General features: G+C 55.1%; 3 protein-coding genes and 2 pseudogenes across 3 annotated transcripts; all 5 read right to left on the bottom strand.

The window, feature by feature from the left end:
- Positions 1–217: 217 nt before the first annotated feature.
- On the bottom strand, positions 218–981 carry LOC144950395 (histone H1 pseudogene; annotated as a pseudogene).
- An 11,110-nt stretch (positions 982–12,091) lies between these two features.
- On the bottom strand, positions 12,092–16,205 carry LOC144950477 (histone H2A-like). Its single transcript, XM_078880610.1, has 2 exons — positions 16,184–16,205; positions 12,092–12,474 (listed from the first exon to the last, which is right to left on the bottom strand). The coding sequence occupies exons 1-2, from the start codon at positions 16,203–16,205 to the stop codon at positions 12,092–12,094; spliced, it is 405 nt and encodes a 134-aa protein (XP_078736736.1).
- LOC144950469 (histone H3) lies at positions 13,363–13,773 on the bottom strand. Its single transcript, XM_078880597.1, has one exon. The coding sequence runs from the start codon at positions 13,771–13,773 to the stop codon at positions 13,363–13,365; it is 411 nt and encodes a 136-aa protein (XP_078736723.1).
- LOC144950485 (histone H2B type 3-B) lies at positions 14,614–15,015 on the bottom strand. The gene has a single exon (XM_078880623.1). The coding sequence runs from the start codon at positions 15,013–15,015 to the stop codon at positions 14,614–14,616; it is 402 nt and encodes a 133-aa protein (XP_078736749.1).
- A 1,084-nt stretch (positions 16,206–17,289) lies between the features above and the next one.
- On the bottom strand, positions 17,290–18,202 carry LOC144950461 (histone H1 pseudogene; annotated as a pseudogene).
- Between the last annotated feature and the right edge of the window lie 1,341 nt (positions 18,203–19,543).

Raw genomic sequence — 19,543 nt, forward strand, 5'->3', positions numbered from 1 at the left:
TATCCAATCTACACAAATCCTCACGATTGAACTGCACCAAGCGTCGAGCTCCTTGATCAGGGCCGAGTCAAGGCGAGCAACCATCGCCACGCCGTAAATGGGTTTGACTTACAGAATATGGCACGCATTCAACAGCAACGTAATACACTGCCATGTGTTAACGATGAACTAATTGAAGCGCAGCAGCACCTGGTTCACTTTTTTTAACTAAGTGGGTGGCTCTGAAAAGAGCCGTTGAGGTGGAGTGAATCGAGCATCGTCCGATCGGATTCACTTCTTTGGCGCAGTCTTCTTGGGCTTGGCCGCGGCCTTCTTGGGCTTGGCCACCTTGGGTTTGGCGGCCTTGGCCTTGACGGTCTTGGGCTTAGCGACCTTGGGCTTCGCAGCCTTGGGCTTGGCTGGGCTCTTCGCCACCTTCTTGGGCTTAACAGCCGACTTCACCTTTTTGGGGCTCTTGGCCGACTTGGCAGCCGCGGGCTTCTTTGCTTTCTTGGGAGACTTCTTGGGCGCGGTCTTCTTGGCTGCCGCGGGCTTCTTCACCTTCTTGGCTGCCGCGGGCTTTTTAGCTGCGGGCTTTGATGTTGACGACTTGGGCTTCGCCTTTGCGGCAGCCTTTTCCTTGTTGAGTTTGAAAGAGCCAGATGCACCGCTGCCCTTCACTTGCGCCACGGCGTCTTTGGCCACGAGCTTCTTGATGGCCAACTTCACGCGGGCATTGTTCTTCTCCACGTCGTATCCTCCGGCAGCAAGCGACTTTTTGAGCGCAGGAAGAGACACGCCGTTCCTCTCCTTGCTGCTGGCCAGAGCCTTGAGGATGAGCTCGGACACGCTGGGGCCGACCTTCTTGGACTTTGGAGCGGCGCGCTTCTTCTTGGGGCTTTTAGGCGCTGAAGTAGCCGCAGCTGGTGGTTGAGCAGGAGCAGTTTCCGCCATCTCAAAACGTCGCTTTTATCGCCTCGCCTCTTTGAAATCGAAATCAGCGCTCTCACGGATTCAAACCGAGCGTCCTCCAGGCCCGAGGTTATTATAGAAGCGGCGTACTGAATGCGGACGTCGCTGAGATCATCCAGCACTCAGATCTAGTGAGGAAGTTGCCACCATACTTGTGGGGGTCGCTAGCCCCCGAGATCCCTCCCTCGATAATACTAACGGCCGGACTAACATCATCAATCGCCCCCCCGCTGCTAAGCGAACCGCCGCTAGGCTCCTCACCCAGGGTGTGGGAGCCGTCACCCGAGGATTCCCCTCCACCGCGGGTCCGCGTAGCAGGCATGGATAACCACGCACGCGCACACCCACACACAGCTCTGCACGGCACTCACCCAACCCTGACCACTCACGTTAGGATCGCGCACCTGTGTTACACACGTCGTGAACGTGCGCGCACACACGCATACAGCTCCACACGCGATACCCACTCCTGCGCCGCTCTGCGCCGCGCTGGCCGCCCACGTTACGATCGCGCACCTTGGGCACGCCGATTACGCAAGCCGAGAGCTTACGCAAGTAACGAGCGCACGCAAGCGGGGCACACGCCGACACGACGACTCGTCCCCTCCCCCACTCGCGCGTGCACGTCAACACAAATATCGTACAAGGACGATTCTCCTCTCACACGGCTGCGTAGTCACGCCAACACACCAAAAGTGCTCTCCCCGGGCGTTAACGCACACACCTCCGTACCCGCACAATCGTACAGAGACCACGGCCTTTATGCGTACAACGACCACACACTCGCGAATGCAGTGCACGCTAATACCACGTTCCAAAAACACCCAACAACACGGTTTTGTTACTACGCTCGAGATTTTATTAGCCCTTGCTAACCAACCGAGCCACCCGTGTGTGTGTGCGGGACAGCAAGGCGCTTCTAACCCACACTCTGGTGCCGTGTAGCCCTATTCTATGCTGCGCTCTCTGCTAAACCGCTTTCCTACTCGTCCTTACCCCGAACTAACCCTCTCCTACGGATCCTACCCTCCGCTCTGAGGTGTTGTAAGGCGCGCAACACGATACCGTCTGTAGTCCTTGGTGACCTTGCGGCGCTCAGATCGTCCTGCAGACAATCTAGCGGCTCGCCCGATGACTCCTTCGTCGCTGACCCCGTGTCCAAACTGCAGAAGAAGAGAGTTCCCTACTGCCCCTGCGTTTTCTTTTAAACTATTCACATCAAAGGCTAGGAGCCCCCGTCCCGACCGCCTTGGTCTCTCGACCAATCCTGAGCCTAGGATTTCCCGCTCTTTTGCGATCCCGCCGGCCTTTGAACTTTCGACCAATCAGTCGTCCCGGGTCCTGATCCCAGCTATCTGCCTTGCTGACCCGTGTTTGTGTTTGTATGCGTTTCTAACTGCGGGGCTCTCTGAGCTCGCCGTGGTCGTGCGATCTCAAATCCGCCCACGGCGCCGCAGTGTTACTTGGCCTGGGAAGGGTCCTGTCCAATTCCCTGGCCCTGAGAAACCGTGGGGTAACCCCCCTAGGGGGCCCTCGGGTGAAAACTCAGGGTAGGTGACCCGACCACGAGGCCCTACGTGGGTGCGGGTGCGTGTTTATGTGGGGGGGGTGATGGGGGGCAGTGCGGCGGTGGAAGCCGGGCGGCTCCCTGGCTCGGCCGAGCGGCCCCGTCGCTGTGGCACCACATAGCCCCCCGGGGTGCCAGTCCCCGTCCCGGGTTGACTGGAGCACCTCGCCTGGGTTGCCCCCACGAGGTATCGCCGCGGGGTCCGCGGGATTCGCCCGGCCCTTGTGGCTGGCCTCGGGGGTGGCGGCTCCGTCTCCTGGGGCTCCGGCGGTGGTCTCCTCCTCCATTCCAACGGCTCCCCTCGGTCTCCGGCACCTGCGGGCTGGGGGACAAACTCAGAGGCGGTGGGGTTTAAGGGTCGCCGTCCTCGTCGCCCCCGGCCCCGCCCGGGGCCCCTCGGAGCCCGGGGCTCCGTGGGGCCCATATACTGCGCGAGGCCCCCGGGCACGGGGGGTGGGGGGACCCCGGGGTTTCGGGGTACTTGGACGGCGGGGCTCCCCCCCTCGGGGGCTGCTCGCCACGGCTTCAGTCGGCGGATGTTGACCACCATCTCCCGGCCCCTCTCTCCTCCCTGAATCAGCACCGTCCATGGTGAGATCTGCCGTCTCACAATCCAGGGTCCTCGCCAGTAGGTGGTCAGCTTCCCCACCTGTCCGGCACCGACGCGGGGAGTGTACAGCCACACCTCGGAGCCCGCAGTGTAGAAGGGGGGCTCCATACGGGGTCGGGCGCCCTGCTCTTGCCGCTGGTGCGCGGCCTCTCCGTGCGGGTAGGCTCGGCCCCTGGCCTCTCGCAGGGTCTCCAGCAAGTGCTCCATGGGGTGGCTCCCTTCCTCCCGTTGCGGCGGAGGGACACCGAACAGCAGATCTGCGGGCAGGCGAGACTCGCGACCAAACATCATTAGGAACGGGGTCTGTCCTGTAGATGTGTGAACGGCGGTGGTGTAGGCGAACAGGGCATAGGGGAGGTGTTCGTCCCAGTCCTGTTGATTCGCGGCCGCCATGCGTTTAAGCTTCCCGGCCAGAGTCTGGTTCATCCTCTCTACCATCCCGTTCGCCTGGGGGTGATATGCCGTGGTTCGGTCCTTCTGGATCCCGAACTCTCGGCACAGCGCCTGGAATAGTTCGGCCTCGAATTCACTACCCTGGTCGGTAATGACTCGTTCGGGGATCCCGCACTTAAGTACGTAGTTTTCCACGAAGGCCCGGGCCACTACGAGGGCTGTTTTATCCGGGATAGCCACCGCCACGGGGTAGCGGGTGAAGTACTCCACCGCTACAAGAATATATCGGTTGCCCCGGTGGGATCGTGGAAAGGGCCCCTGCAGGTCGATTCCGACCAACTGATTCGTCCGACTGACTCGGAACGGCCTCAGGGGTACCTGGTACCTCGCCGGCTTTTGCCCACACTGCTGACAGGCCCGGCAGCCCTGCACCCAGGCGGCCACATCTTGCGCTAATTTAGGCCAGAGATACTGGCGACGCAGAGTCTCCCGGGTGCGCCGTTCCCCATCATGGCCCCCGAGCGGGTGGTCGTGTACCAGTCGTAGTAGTTGGGGCCGCACATGGGCGGGAACGCAGATGCACCCCGGCTGCCCAGCGTCGGCCAGTTCCCTCACCACCCCGTTTTCTACACACAACCGGGCATACAAACCGCTCCAGGGCCCTGGTAGTGCATCCTTCCTCTCTCGCAGTGCCGCCTCCACCGCCGCCAGATCCGGATCCCGCTGCTGGGTTTGTCGCAGCTGCTCGTCGTCCAAGCCCGGGAAGGCGCAGCCGACATCCTCTTGGATCCGCCCGGTTGGGGTGGGATGATCCGTCTGTCCCCGGGCTCCTTCTGCAGGGGTTCCTGCGGCGCACACTGCACTCTCTCTCGGGGGGGGGAGTTTAGTTTCCGCGCACTCCTTGGGTTCTGCTGCCTGGCGGCAGCGTCCCCCCGTGAAGCACGGGCAGGCGTCTCCCTCCCTCGTCTCAGCGCGCACCGCGGGCCGTCTTGACAAGGCGTCCGCGTTCGCGTGTGTTCGCCCCGCTCGGTACTCGATCTGCAGGTTGTACTCCTGCAGCTGCGCCAGCCATCGAGCCATCTGCCCCCGCGGTTCCTTGAATGTAAGGAGGAACTGCAGTGCATAATGATCGGTGCGCACACGACATTTCCTGCCGTACAAGTACGGTCGGAACTGTTTACACGCGAAAATTACAGCATACAGTTCCTGACGGGTTACACAATAGTTCAGTTCGGCCCCGCTCAGGGTCCGACTGGCGTATGCGATGACCCGCTCCGTCCCACCCTGCACTTGCGACAGCACCGCGCCCAGCCCACTGCTGCAGGCGTCAGTGTCCAAAATAAAATCGGTGGTGAAATCTGGGAAAGCCAAGGTGGGGGTGTGGGTGAGGTGGTCTTTGAGTGTGGTGAAAGCCGTCTGGCAGGCCTCCGACCACTGATAGGGGTTCTTAGGGGAGGTGAGTTGGGTGAGGGGGCGTGCAATCTCACTGAATCCCTTTACAAATCGACGGTAATAAGTGGCGAGTCCCAAGAATGACCTGATCTCCGTCAGGTTCCTCGGCCGCGGCCAATCCACTACGGCACGCACCTTCTCGGGATCGGTGCTCACCCCTGCCTCGCTGACTCGGTGTCCGAGGTACCCCACCTCGCGTTGCGCAATGTAACACTTACGTGGCTTGAGCTTGAGATGGGCTGCTCGCAGTCGCTGGAATACTTCCCGCAGCCTGGACCAGTGTTCGGACAGCGACCTACTGAACACTATTACGTCGTCCAGGTAAATCAGGCACTGTTCCCACTGCAAGCCCCGCATCACCAACTCCATCAACCGCTGGAACGTCGCGGGCGCGTTAGTGAGTCCGAACGGCAACACTCGAAACTCAAACAGGCCCATCGGGGTGGTGAATGCTGTTTTTGGCCGATCCTCCTCCGTCATCTCCACCTGCCAGTAACCGGACGCCAGATCGAGGGTGGAAAAATACCGCGCTCCTGCGAGACTGTCGAAGGTGTCGTCGATGCGTGGGATGGGAAAAGCGTCGCCGAGGGTGACTGCGTTCAATTTTCGGTAATCAACGCAGAACCGAGTCGATCCGTCCTTTTTCGTTACCAGTACCACCGGGGCAGACCAAGGGCTCGCGGAGGGCTGGATTATGTTATCGCGTAGCATATCCGTGACTGCCTCTTTGATCTGGGTCCGTTCAGGCGCGCCCACTCGGTATGCGGGGAGTTTGATGGGTCGGGCTGCACCTGTGTCAATTTGGTGCTTGACCAGGTCGGTCCGGCCCACGTCCGAATCGTGCTCACTGAACACGTCGGCGTACTCCCGCAATAACCCGCGCAGCTGATCGGCCTCCCCCTTAGGTAAGGCTGCCCAAGGCACATGTAACGCATCCTGCAGGGGAACAATCTCGGCTCGGGGGGTCGGGCCGACCCGCCAGGCCAGATCCTGGCTGTCCTCGGGGCGGCCAGGGTCCTCCGCCCAGAGTGCGAACACCGAGTCGTTCGAGTGGCGAGCGTGCAGGGGGTGTACGGTGGCTACCGGGGTGCGTCGTCGTATCATTGCCGGGGTACTGTGTGGGTTAAACACACGTATAAACAGCCGGCCCCCATCTGCGTTTACCAGTGTGGCTGACCCTACCACCCCGTATCGCGATGCCAACTCCGGGTGAGGAGTCAGCATTACCTCGCCCGATGGTCGGTGGGTTGGGTCGGTGGAGAGGGTTGCCACTGGCACCAGCATCTCGGCGAGAGGCCCGATGGTGACGGCCGACACCAGCGTAGCGGCCACGGGTGTGAAGCGTGGGCGATTCGGCTCCTGTCCTAGGAACGGAATCCGCTCCCCGCTGCCCTCCACCGTAGCGCATCGTTGCCGGGGCTGTACGTTAAGTCCCAACTTTTCCAGGAGGTCCGTTCCTGCAATGCACTCGTGGCACAACACACTCGAAACGTAGAATTCCTGTGTGCACACCTGGTTTCCTAGACGGACCTCGAGGGAGACCTTCCCCAGCAACCCCATCCCGGCTCCGCTTGCCGTGTGCAGCGCGCGATCCGGGGCCTGCAGGCAGCCCACGTCCACCCCGAGCATGCTGCAGTGCGCGGCGCTCATGAGAGAGGCCACGGCGCCCGTGTCCAACAGGATCCGGGTGCGCTGCCCGTCCACCTGGCCTTCCACCAGCGACGTGGCTCCCGTTATCCCTGCCACCAGCTCCCGCAGCCAATCGCCCGAGGTCCCTGCGCCCTTGGGTGTTGTCGTTGTAACCTGTTTATGGATCACTCGCTCGCCATTATTATTACAGCTGGTTTGGGTCGGGTCCACGTCGATTTCATCCCCCGGTGGTCCTCTCTCTAGGGGGGGCTTAGTGTTTGACCTATGCATCGGCCTCGCACGGGCGAGCTGAGGGCAGTCCCTCATGAGATGCCCTCGACGGTCGCACACATAACACGTCCTGGGAGGAGTGGCGGCTCTGTGGCGAACTTTCTGCCCACTCCCTCCTCCCCCCGTGCGCTGTTGCTCATACTCTGCTTCTAGTCGGGCTATCCTTCCAGTTAGCCCTCCTACCGCGGAGTCTAGGTCCCCCATTTCGGATCGGATGGTCTCAACGGAGGATTGCACCTGGGTTACCTGGCCGGCTATATCTCCCATGCCGGTCTGTAACCCAGCTACCCAACCCGGGGTTGTCTCGCGGGACACGGGAGGTTCTCTTTCCCGGCCCCTTACCGTCCTCGCGAGCTCCTGTTCCTCCTCCTCGTCTTCCGAGAGCAGGCTCGCAATGGCGCGCTCTCGTCCCAGCCCCCGGAGCTGCGCGCGTTCGCTGTGAATTCTTTCACACTTACGTGCGCGCTCGACAAGGGTGTTAAAGGGAAGACGTGGGCAGCTCATGTCTGGCTGCCACCACGCCGTGCGAGACAGGTACCGCTGGATTTTCTCGGCAGCCAGTTCCTCAATAACCTCAGTTGCGTACCCCGGGCGTGCGATCTTTGTTAACTCGCGCACATCCTCGGCGTAATCACGGAGATCTTCGCCAGGTTGGCGACGGCGCGCCTCTAAGGCCGATTTTGCTTCCTCCTCGTCACGTGTGCCAAAACGCTGATCGAGTCGGCGCATCAGCTCCTCTAGCTGTGTCTGTGCGCTCGCGGGTAACGCTTCTACAAAATCGGCTGCCCGCCCATCAAGATTCATATTAAGTTGACGTACTGCCTGCGCGTCCGTCCATCCATTAATTTCCTTGGCCCCTAAGAGATTTCGGGCGAATGCCTTCCACGAAGGGGCCCCCCGGCCGGTAAATATCAGTCTTATTTTAGCGTGAGGTAACGCGGGGGTCCATCCCACTTCTGACACCAATTTGTGGGGGTCGCTAGCCCCCGAGATCCCTCCCTCGATAATACTAACGGCCGGACTAACATCATCAATCGCCCCCCCGCTGCTAAGCGAACCGCCGCTAGGCTCCTCACCCAGGGTGTGGGAGCCGTCACCCGAGGATTCCCCTCCACCGCGGGTCCGCGTAGCAGGCATGGATAACCACGCACGCGCACACCCACACACAGCTCTGCACGGCACTCACCCAACCCTGACCACTCACGTTAGGATCGCGCACCTGTGTTACACACGTCGTGAACGTGCGCGCACACACGCATACAGCTCCACACGCGATACCCACTCCTGCGCCGCTCTGCGCCGCGCTGGCCGCCCACGTTACGATCGCGCACCTTGGGCACGCCGATTACGCACGCCGAGAGCTTACGCAAGTAACGAGCGCACGCAAGCGGGGCACACGCCGACACGACGACTCGTCCCCTCCCCCACTCGCGCGTGCACGTCAACACAAATATCGTACAAGGACGATTCTCCTCTCACACGGCTGCGTAGTCACGCCAACACACCAAAAGTGCTCTCCCCGGGCGTTAACGCACACACCTCCGTACCCGCACAATCGTACAGAGACCACGGCCTTTATGCGTACAACGACCACACACTCGCGAATGCAGTGCACGCTAATACCACGTTCCAAAAACACCCAACAACACGGTTTTGTTACTACGCTCGAGATTTTATTAGCCCTTGCTAACCAACCGAGCCACCCGTGTGTGTGTGCGGGACAGCAAGGCGCTTCTAACCCACACTCTGGTGCCGTGTAGCCCTATTCTATGCTGCGCTCTCTGCTAAACCGCTTTCCTACTCGTCCTTACCCCGAACTAACCCTCTCCTACGGATCCTACCCTCCGCTCTGAGGTGTTGTAAGGCGCGCAACACGATACCGTCTGTAGTCCTTGGTGACCTTGCGGCGCTCAGATCGTCCTGCAGACAATCTAGCGGCTCGCCCGATGACTCCTTCGTCGCTGACCCCGTGTCCAAACTGCAGAAGAAGAGAGTTCCCTACTGCCCCTGCGTTTTCTTTTAAACTATTCACATCAAAGGCTAGGAGCCCCCGTCCCGACCGCCTTGGTCTCTCGACCAATCCTGAGCCTAGGATTTCCCGCTCTTTTGCGATCCCGCCGGCCTTTGAACTTTCGACCAATCAGTCGTCCCGGGTCCTGATCCCAGCTATCTGCCTTGCTGACCCGTGTTTGTGTTTGTATGCGTTTCTAACTGCGGGGCTCTCTGAGCTCGCCGTGGTCGTGCGATCTCAAATCCGCCCACGGCGCCGCAGTGTTACTTGGCCTGGGAAGGGTCCTGTCCAATTCCCTGGCCCTGAGAAACCGTGGGGTAACCCCCCTAGGGGGCCCTCGGGTGAAAACTCAGGGTAGGTGACCCGACCACGAGGCCCTACGTGGGTGCGGGTGCGTGTTTATGTGGGGGGGGTGATGGGGGGCAGTGCGGCGGTGGAAGCCGGGCGGCTCCCTGGCTCGGCCGAGCGGCCCCGTCGCTGTGGCACCACATACTCACTGTGTTTATCACGCCTGCCTTTGGGCTCGATTACTCCCGTAACGTTCATACTTACATGCATATAGTTGATACATTATCACGAAGATCACTTCTTTAATGTACGTTACTTATGCAATATACGACAATGCTCACGATATAAATTATAATTCAAAACAAGTGAACAACCAACATTTGGGAGACATTGTTCGGTCAGGGCGAGATATGATGATTGTCGTTTTTCAAAAGTGTTAATGATGAACACTATTTAAAACACACTCGAATGTTTTGCAAGACAAGATGCTTCAACAGACTACTCATATTTAATTCCAACGAAATATTTTCTATTTAAGTTTTGCCTCGCGCGCTCGCGATTCCTCCTCTCGCGCTATGGTGAGGACTGCGCGCCATGCCAACCGTCCCTTGTCACCGAACTTTTAACTGGACGTTTTAATCGAACTTTGAAATTAATAAATATATGGATTTTCAGATGGACAACAAACTGAAGAAAATTACTCAAAATTAACCGACATTAAATAGAAAGTTTAACATGTTACGTGGCAAGAGGTGAGTAGCTCACGCACTGCAGAAGGGTCGCGCGCCTTGAACAAGATCGAGGCACGGTGCACAATTATCACCACTCAAATTCAACTCAAGTGACTCCGCAGTCGAATGTTTAAAGAACATATATAATCTTACGTTTAATGCACCGACAGAGTTGATATTCTAGGAGCGCAGGATGGTTCATGCGATGAGTTGTTTTTACTGCAATAAGTAACACGTATTTACTGCACTAAGTAACACGAATGAGTAATCATTGGAAATATGTTATTAACCATGTAAAAATATTTAACTACACATATTTGTACCATCTTATTTGACAGGTAATATTATACTTTACCGAGTGTTGACATCCCCAGCGTTTACCAGTACTTTTATGCTTACTATCAGCTAACACTGGCCACAACCCTGAGCTGATGTGCTCATTTGTTCCCTTTTAGCCCCGACACCCCACGCCACTCCCCGGCAACCACATTCAGATAAGGCCCCCCCCCTCTGCCCCCCCCCTGATTTATTATTTAAATTATTATTTATATTATTTAAATTATGTATTATTATTGTTTTACCTACGTGACTTTACCGAAAAAACCTAAGAGTATGAATCATTGCAGTCACGAAAGCTTCAAATCTAGAACGAATGCAAGAATCATTCATTCCACGCGCATGTGAAGAGGAGTCGTAGAATGGTTTATGCACTTCTTTATACTGGTAGCAACGAAGTGGACCAGCCTACAATAGATTATATCGTCCGTCCGTCCGTCCGTGTAGCAACATCGCCCCCTATTGCAAACACTTGGCATGACCCTACAAAAACCTTTAGACTCTGTGATACTTTCCTGGCTAAACACGTGTAACATTCCCTTATAATTCCCTGAGATAGCTTTTAATTAAAACTTTGAAATTAAATAAAAAAAACCTCACAGCGCCCTAAAGCCTACAGCTAGGCCTAAAGCCTAGAACTGGGCCTCAAAGTCTGACTTCGTATCGTACCCCTGCGTGTGTGCAAGGGAGTTAATGTTTAACAATGTTACATTCCCTGATGCTTTTAAATATAAACATTTAAATTTAAAGCTTTTACATGAATAATAAAAACATTTAAATTAAAAATTAACTCTCGGCGGCCTAAAGCCTACAGCTAGGCCTCAAGCCTCGAACGCCTCAAACTCTCCCTTCGTATTGTTCCCCTGCGTGTGTGCAAGGGAGTTATGTTTAACAATGTTACATTCCCTGATGCTTTTAAATAGAAACATTTAAATGTAAAGCTTTTACATAAATTATAAAAACAGGTAAATTAAAAATTAACTCACGGCGCCCTAAAGCCTACAGCTAGGCCTAAAGCCTAGACCTAGGCCTCACACTCTCCCTTCGTATCGTCCGATTCAGTGTAGCAACATCGCCCCCTACTGCAAACACTTGGCAGGACCCTACAAAAACCTTTAGTCTCAGTGGGGCTTTCCTGGCTAAACAAGTGTAATAATACATTATGTTTATATTCTTTGGTTATTCGTTCCTACCAGCCCACCCCGCAGGGTCCTGTTTTCACCAACGCACAGCAATACTCGTTCCAAGACCAACCCCGGGCACACGTCCCACAGCCCCTTTTAACTCCTCAATCTCCGCTCCCAATACTCATCCGCGTCCAGCACGCCTGCTCCGGGTGACGTCACTGCCCTTTAACCCCTGACACCCCCGTCCAGCTCTTTCCCGCGCGTGTGATTGGTGCGTGTTGTCGTGAGAGCGGAGATGTCGTGTTTGCGTGGTGCGTGAGGGTGGCTCGCAGATCCCTTAAAGTGCTTGAACCATTCTCCGACTCCTCTTCATATGTAATCTGACCGCTCAAAAAGAGCGAGTTTTATTCTTTAAAAAACACGATACTTTCTTCCAATAGGCATCCCAATTTATTCTAAACCATGTTCCATGATTGATGCAATGTTGGAATGCTGCTCAAATACCGTTCCTAAATTAGACATAATAAAGGGTAACTGGAATGAGCAGAGCATTTGTTTAATTGCGAGCAATTTGGCACGAGGGCAACTCGACGACGGTGTCCTTATTAATAACAAAACCCCTGTGTACGACTGTCCGAGCTCTTTGCAAGCAAGTGGGTGGCTCTGAAAAGAGCCGTTGTTGTGGTGGTAGAGGCGGCGGCGCGTTCACTTCTTTGCCTGAGAGGTCTTCTTGGGCAGCAGCACGGCCTGGATGTTGGGCAGCACACCGCCCTGGGCGATAGTCACGCCGCCCATGAGCTTGTTGAGCTCCTCGTCGTTTCGCACGGCGAGCTGCAGGTGTCGGGGGATGATCCTCGTCTTCTTGTTGTCGCGGGCGGCATTGCCAGCCAGCTCGAGGATCTCGGCAGAAAGGTACTCGAGCACGGCGGCCAGGTAGACGGGTGCTCCAGCGCCGACCCGCTGGGCGTAATTGCCCTTGCGGAGCAGCCTGTGAACGCGACCCACGGGGAACTGCAAGCCGGCGCGGGAAGAGCGGGACTTTGCCTTGGCGCGAGATTTGCCACCGGTCTTGCCGCGTCCAGACATTGCTAAGGGACCTAGGATGCAAAAAGCAATAGAGACAAAGTACGAACGATTTGTGACGTTAACACGCACCACCGGAGCGTCTTTTATAGCGGAGACGAGGATCGTAGAGCGCGCCGCTGCTGATTGGCTCCTCTCGGTCGAGTCCCGCCCTCTCCTTGAGCCACCAATGAAAAGCCGGGACGCGAGGATTCGATGTTGACTTTAATTATTTTTATCCATATATATTTTTATGCGGACACGTATCTTAGGAATTAAACAATGCGATACACGTACTTAATAGGTTCAAGTTTTAAGCATTATTGAGTTAATTTATGGGCACGTGCTGGCAAGTCAAACTTATAAGCGGATTCCGCAAATATCAATGTATTATTGATTATAATCATCATTTTGAGGGACCTCATTGGTTATAAGAAATCATTGTGATAGCCTTGAGCTCGTGATTGATCGCCCACGTGCCTATACGGTGTATATATATTCCTTTAACCGCCTGTTCGGGCAATGCCTAAAAATATATGTGCGTGAATAATTCAGTCTCTTAGTTTGCAAAATGTGAACTTCTTATCAGCTCGGGATTGAAACAACATCAACCAATATCTTTGGGTTTAATAGTTAATATATTTCACCAAAATAACCCTTTTGTTGTAGATTATGTAAACATGGTTTCACAACGCTTATATACAACACCAACGTGTGATGTTGAAAAATGAGCGGCGGGGTATATAAAATGAACTTCATTGTCGCTTACGCCTGACGACTCGTGAGAGCCGTGACCAGCAAACGAAGGTTTCCGGCACCCGAACTTTGAAGGACACACATGGAAGCTTTTTCATGCGTAAGTGGTGGCTCTGAAAAGAGCCTTTGTGTTGTGCTTTGAGGGCCGAGCTGGGCGTTCAAGCGCGCTCGCCACGAATGCGGCGGGCGAGCTGAATGTCCTTGGGCATGATGGTGACGCGCTTGGCGTGGATGGCGCACAGGTTGGTGTCCTCGAAGAGCGCGACAAGGTACGCTTCGCTGGCCTCCTGCAGAGCCATGACAGCGGAGCTCTGGAAGCGCAGGTCGGTCTTGAAGTCCTGCGCGATCTCCCTGACGAGGCGCTGGAAGGGCAGTTTGCGGATGAGCAGCTCGGTGGACTTCTGGTAGCGGCGGATCTCGCGCAGAGCGACGGTGCCAGGCCTGTAGCGGTGAGGCTTCTTGACGCCGCCCGTGGCCGGAGCGCTCTTTCGGGCCGCCTTGGTGGCGAGTTGCTTGCGTGGGGCCTTGCCGCCCGTGGACTTGCGAGCGGTCTGCTTGGTGCGAGCCATGGCTTGGTGTGGGCAAAGATTCTCACAAGCGGGGAGAAGGCGGCTTATGTAGCCCAGAGCGCGCGCTCACTGGTCAGCGGAGTCGTGACGTGCGAAGACGGGGAGCGTGCTGATTGGTTGGCAGCGTGCAATGATCTCGAGTCGTCAACTCTTCTTAATCAACAAAATGTTCAGTTTGGATCATTTCAGAATGCCGTATCACGATGCAGTAGTACCGTTTGAGCGCCGTCGATGTCTTTAACGGATGTTATTTTCTCAAGCAAACACCTTTCCGAAAACGACTTTACAGTGCTCTGCATGATCTAAATAAAGTGTGAAGAAACTGCACTTCATTGGAAACAGTAATACGTAAAAATGTCGGAAAGAGGTGATCACAGGGATAGATATCTATTCTCTTGGCATTGAGATGATGATCATCAATTATACTGCACGAGTCATCCATGCTAGGCGCTTACTTTTACATATATGTACACGTGCAAAATGTTAGTTCCTGCCCGAAAATACAACCACGAATTAAATATATTGCATTGCAAGGTTTTGGCGCCAAATATCCAATGTAATATCTGAATGGGCTGCAGATGAAATCAATGGACAAACAAGTCCAATAAATGCCTGCTGGTGAATATGATGTGCCATGAATATTGTTATCGCTTTTATTCACGTTGAAACAGGTCAAAATGCGATCGATCTCTCCATTTCAATGAGCGAACAATGTCCCCGCGTGAACCGGGACTTTGTTGGAAGTTTCGTTTTGTACTCCTGCTAGGACTGGTAATAGCAGGTTCGGAGAGGTGGGTGGCTCTGAAAAGAGCCTTTGTAATTAATGGTGGAGTCGAGGCTTCACTTGGAGCTTGTGTACTTGGTGACGGCCTTGGTGCCCTCCGACACGGCGTGCTTGGCCAGCTCGCCGGGGAGCAGCAGTCGCACTGCGGTCTGGATCTCCCGAGAGGTGATGGTGGAGCGTTTGTTGTAGTGCGCCAGGCGGGACGCCTCGGAAGCGATGCGCTCAAATATGTCGTTGACGAACGAGTTCATGATGCTCATTGCCTTGGACGAGATGCCGGTATCGGGGTGCACCTGCTTCATCACCTTGTAGATGTAAATGGCGTAGCTCTCCTTCCTGCGGTGGCGTCGCTTCTTGCCATCCTTGCGCGTAGCCTTGGTCACAGCCTTCTTGGAGCCCTTCTTGGGAGCAGGAACCTTAGCCGGCCCAGCGCTCTTTGATGCGGGAGGATCGGGCATGTCGACGCGTCGTAGGCAGCTTCGGGTCAGTTCACAACAGACGGGAAGCGAATGTGGATGTCGGTCGCGCGTTGAGCTCCTTTTATAGGAGGCGAGATGCAAATCAGAGGATCGTAGTGCGCGGCGCTGCTGAGTGGCTCTTTTAGTACCATCCCTCTCCATCAGCCTCCAATGAGAAACGCGGACGCGATGTTCACTTTAATATAGTTTTTACTGCAAAAATGACTTGTGAATATAACACAATGTAATGTCCAAACATGTATATTAGTGAATTGCAGCCATGGCCATTGATTTTGTTTTAAAAAGGATGACTAGAAAACCCAATACAGTATATTGTGTTTTGAGTGTGGGTTTTTTTGTTTCTTACGAAGGATTGTTTCACAACTCGTCTAATACGGCACACGGGCGTTTTATGAACGCAATTTGGATAAATACAAGCGCTCGGTGGAGAAAAATAACTTCGCTGTTGTGCTGTACAGGTGGAGATTAGCGTTCCGGCACGCTACGTCAATTAGGACGAGTGTGCTGTAAGATTGTGGCGCCAAATGCTCTACGTAATATCGGAATCGGCTGCAGCTGGAAATTATTCACGCAAAAATACCAGAAATGGGTACTGTATTAATGCGTTCAAGAATTACGCCTTGTTAAATGTGACGTGTCGTGAATATCATGATTTCTTTCATTCATGTGGAAGCAGATGAAGATTCGCCAACTCAACAAGCAAACGTCCACCACGCTCACGAGGAATTGGCGCGCAATAACCCAGGACATGTGCTCCATTTAGAAAGTGTTTGGCAACACTGGCGCAAGCAGTTTCGAAGAGGTGGGTGGCTCTGAAAAGAGCCTTTGGGTTGGCTTAATGTGCGAGAGATGGGCGCTCAGCCTCCGAAGCCGTAGAGAGTGCGGCCCTGGCGCTTGAGGGCGTAGACCACGTCCATGGCGGTGACGGTCTTGCGCTTGGCGTGCTCCGTGTAGGTGACGGCGTCGCGGATGACGTTCTCAAGGAAGACCTTCAGGACGCCGCGGGTCTCCTCGTAGATGAGGCCCGAGATGCGCTTCACACCGCCGCGGCGAGCGAGGCGGCGGATGGCGGGCTTGGTGATGCCCTGGATGTTGTCGCGCAGCACCTTGCGATGGCGTTTTGCGCCTCCCTTGCCGAGCCCCTTACCGCCTTTACCGCGTCCAGACATTGCGACTACTTCTGACAAAGCACGCGAGAGACATGCGCGCTCAGCTTGCAGCAGCAGCCACCTTTATATCCGAAGCGTGGTGACGTCACCGACCACCCCTGCCCTCCGCGATGGCTCCGCCTTAAACCTTCGACATTTAACCTCTGTGACGAAGAAAACCCTCCACCGTCGTCAAAAACACTTCCGTGACATGTACAATATGCGACGTTTTGGGCAATGACCCTTCTTCGAAGCACTCTGTAATGATATTGGCACACCCGCAGCGAACGCGAGAGGAACGCAATCTGTTGCAAGATTGCACGTGGAGTGAATAATCGGTGTAAGGTCTTGTTTTCAAGTGAACAAGATGAACTAACTTTATAATCGTGTGAAGCTAAACGGCTTCCAACACAATAGTTGAGTGAACGTCACCAACTAGTTCTCCCAAAGTAAGAAAGACATTTATTTTAATAGAGAAGTTTAGATGGTGCACCGCAATGTTTACAAAACAAAAACAAAGTGAAAAGGCGAGAACGAGCGAATGAAGGCAAATTGAGTAAAGCTGTCTGGAATCAATACATTTTTAGACTAAATTCCATATTTGGCACCAGTAACATGATGACGGAATGAAGAGGTGCAACACATAATCAAAATTGGAGGTTCGTCAAGAATGCATCGATTTGAATCTGGATTTAGATTAGAATCGCCAGCGAGAATGCTGACGTCGCTGACATTACTCTGCACCCAGTTCGAGTGAGGGAGCTGCCACCCGCCCCGCCTGTGTTTATGATTACTGCTTTCGGGCTCGATTACTCCCATCACATCAATGCTTAAAACACATCGAGTGGGTAAAATGTTATACAGTTAATTTGGCGAATGTACGAAACTTATCCAATCTACACAAATCCTCACGATTGAACTGCACCAAGCGTCGAGCTCCTTGATCAGGGCCGAGTCAAGGCGAGCAACCATCGCCACGCCGTAAATGGGTTTGACTTACAGAATATGGCACGCATTCAACAGCAACGTAATACACTGCCATGTGTTAACGATGAACTAATTGAAGCGCAGCAGCACCTGGTTCACTTTTTTTTACTAAGTGGGTGGCTCTGAAAAGAGCCGTTGAGGTGGAGTGAATCGAGCATCGTCCGATCGGATTCACTTCTTTGGCGCAGTCTTCTTGGGCTTGGCCGCGGCCTTCTTGGGCTTGGCCACCTTGGGTTTGGCGGCCTTGGCCTTGACGGTCTTGGGCTTAGCGACCTTGGGCTTCGCAGCCTTGGGCTTGGCTGGGCTCTTCGCCACCTTCTTGGGCTTAACAGCCGACTTCACCTTTTTGGGGCTCTTGGCCGACTTGGCAGCCGCGGGCTTCTTTGCTTTCTTGGGAGACTTCTTGGGCGCGGTCTTCTTGGCTGCCGCGGGCTTCTTCACCTTCTTGGCTGCCGCGGGCTTTTTAGCTGCGGGCTTTGATGTTGACGACTTGGGCTTCGCCTTTGCGGCAGCCTTTTCCTTGTTGAGTTTGAAAGAGCCAGATGCACCGCTGCCCTTCACTTGCGCCACGGCGTCTTTGGCCACGAGCTTCTTGATGGCCAACTTCACGCGGGCATTGTTCTTCTCCACGTCGTATCCTCCGGCAGCAAGCGACTTTTTGAGCGCAGGAAGAGACACGCCGTTCCTCTCCTTGCTGCTGGCCAGAGCCTTGAGGATGAGCTCGGACACGCTGGGGCCGACCTTCTTGGACTTTGGAGCGGCGCGCTTCTTCTTGGGGCTTTTAGGCGCTGAAGTAGCCGCAGCTGGTGGTTGAGCAGGAGCAGTTTCCGCCATCTCAAAACGTCGCTTTTATCGCCTCGCCTCTTTGAAATCGAAATCAGCGCTCTCACGGATTCAAACCGAGCGTCCTCCAGGCCCGAGGTTATTATAGAAGCGGCGTACTGAATGCGGACGTCGCTGAGATCATCCAGCACTCAGATCTAGTGAGGAAGTTGCCACCATACTCACTGTGTTTATCACGCCTGCCTTTGGGCTCGATTACTCCCGTAACGTTCATACTTACATGCATATAGTTGATACATTATCACGAAGATCACTTCTTTAATGTACGTTACTTATGCAATATACGACAATGCTCACGATATTGTGGGGGTCGCTAGCCCCCGAGATCCCTCCCTCGATAATGCTAACGGCCGGGCTAGCATCATCAATCGCCCCCCCGCTGCTAGGTTCCTCACCCGTGGCGTGGGAACCATCGCCCGAGGATTCCCCTCCCCCGCGGGTCCGCGTAGCCGGCATGGCTAATTACCGAGTAGTATTCTGCCCCTCCCTACTACGATACCTCCCTGTCCTAATCGCGCGCCTGCAACCCACACGGAGCGAACGTACGCACGCCCACACACACACACGCCGCTCCGCGCACTCCAACTCAACTCGCGTTATGATCGCGCACCTGTATCGCACACGGGGTGGTCGCACGCACACACACGCAGCTCCCCACGCGACACCCACTCTTGCGCCGCTCTGCGCCGCGCTGGTCGCTCACGTTACGATCGCGCACCTGGAGTACGCCGATTACGCACGCCGAGAGCTTACGCAAGTAACGAGCACACGCAAGCGGGGCACACGCCGACACGACGACTCGTCCCCTCCCCCACTCGCGCGTGCACGTCAACCCAAATATCGTACAAGGACGATTCTCCTCTCACACGGCTGCGTAGTCACGCCAACACACAAAAGTGCTCTCCCCGGGCGTTAACGCACACACCTCCGTACCCGCACAATCGGACAGAGACCACGGCCTTTATGCATACATCGACCACACACTCGCGAATGCAGTGCACGCTAATACCACGTTCCAAAAACACCCAACAACACGGTTTTGTTACTACGCTCGAGATTTTATTAGCCCTTGCTAACCAACCGAGCCACCCGTGTGTGTGTGCGGGCCCGCAAGGCGCTTCTAACCCACACTCTGGTGCCGTGTAGCCCTCTTCTATGCTGAGCTCTCTGCTAAACCGCTTTCCCACTCGTCCTTACCCCGAACTAACCCTCTCCTACGGACCCTACTCTCCGCTCTGAGGTGTTGTAAGGCGCGCAACACGATACCGTCTGTAGTCCTTGGTGACCTTGCGGCGCTCAGATCGTCCTGCAGACAATCTAGCGGCTCGCCCGATGACTCCTTCGTCGCTGACCCCGTGTCCAAACTCCAGAAGAAGAGAGTTCCCTACTGCCCCTGCGTTTTCTTTTAAACTATTCACATCAAAGGCTAGGCGCCCCCGTCCCGACCGCCTTGGTCTCTCGACCAATCCTGAGCCTAGGATTTCCCGCTCTTTTGCGATCCCGCCGGCCTTTGAACTTTCGACCAATCA

Source organism: Lampetra fluviatilis, chromosome 3, assembly GCF_964198595.1.
Source record: "Lampetra fluviatilis chromosome 3, kcLamFluv1.1, whole genome shotgun sequence".
Taxonomy (NCBI): domain Eukaryota; kingdom Metazoa; phylum Chordata; class Hyperoartia; order Petromyzontiformes; family Petromyzontidae; genus Lampetra; species Lampetra fluviatilis.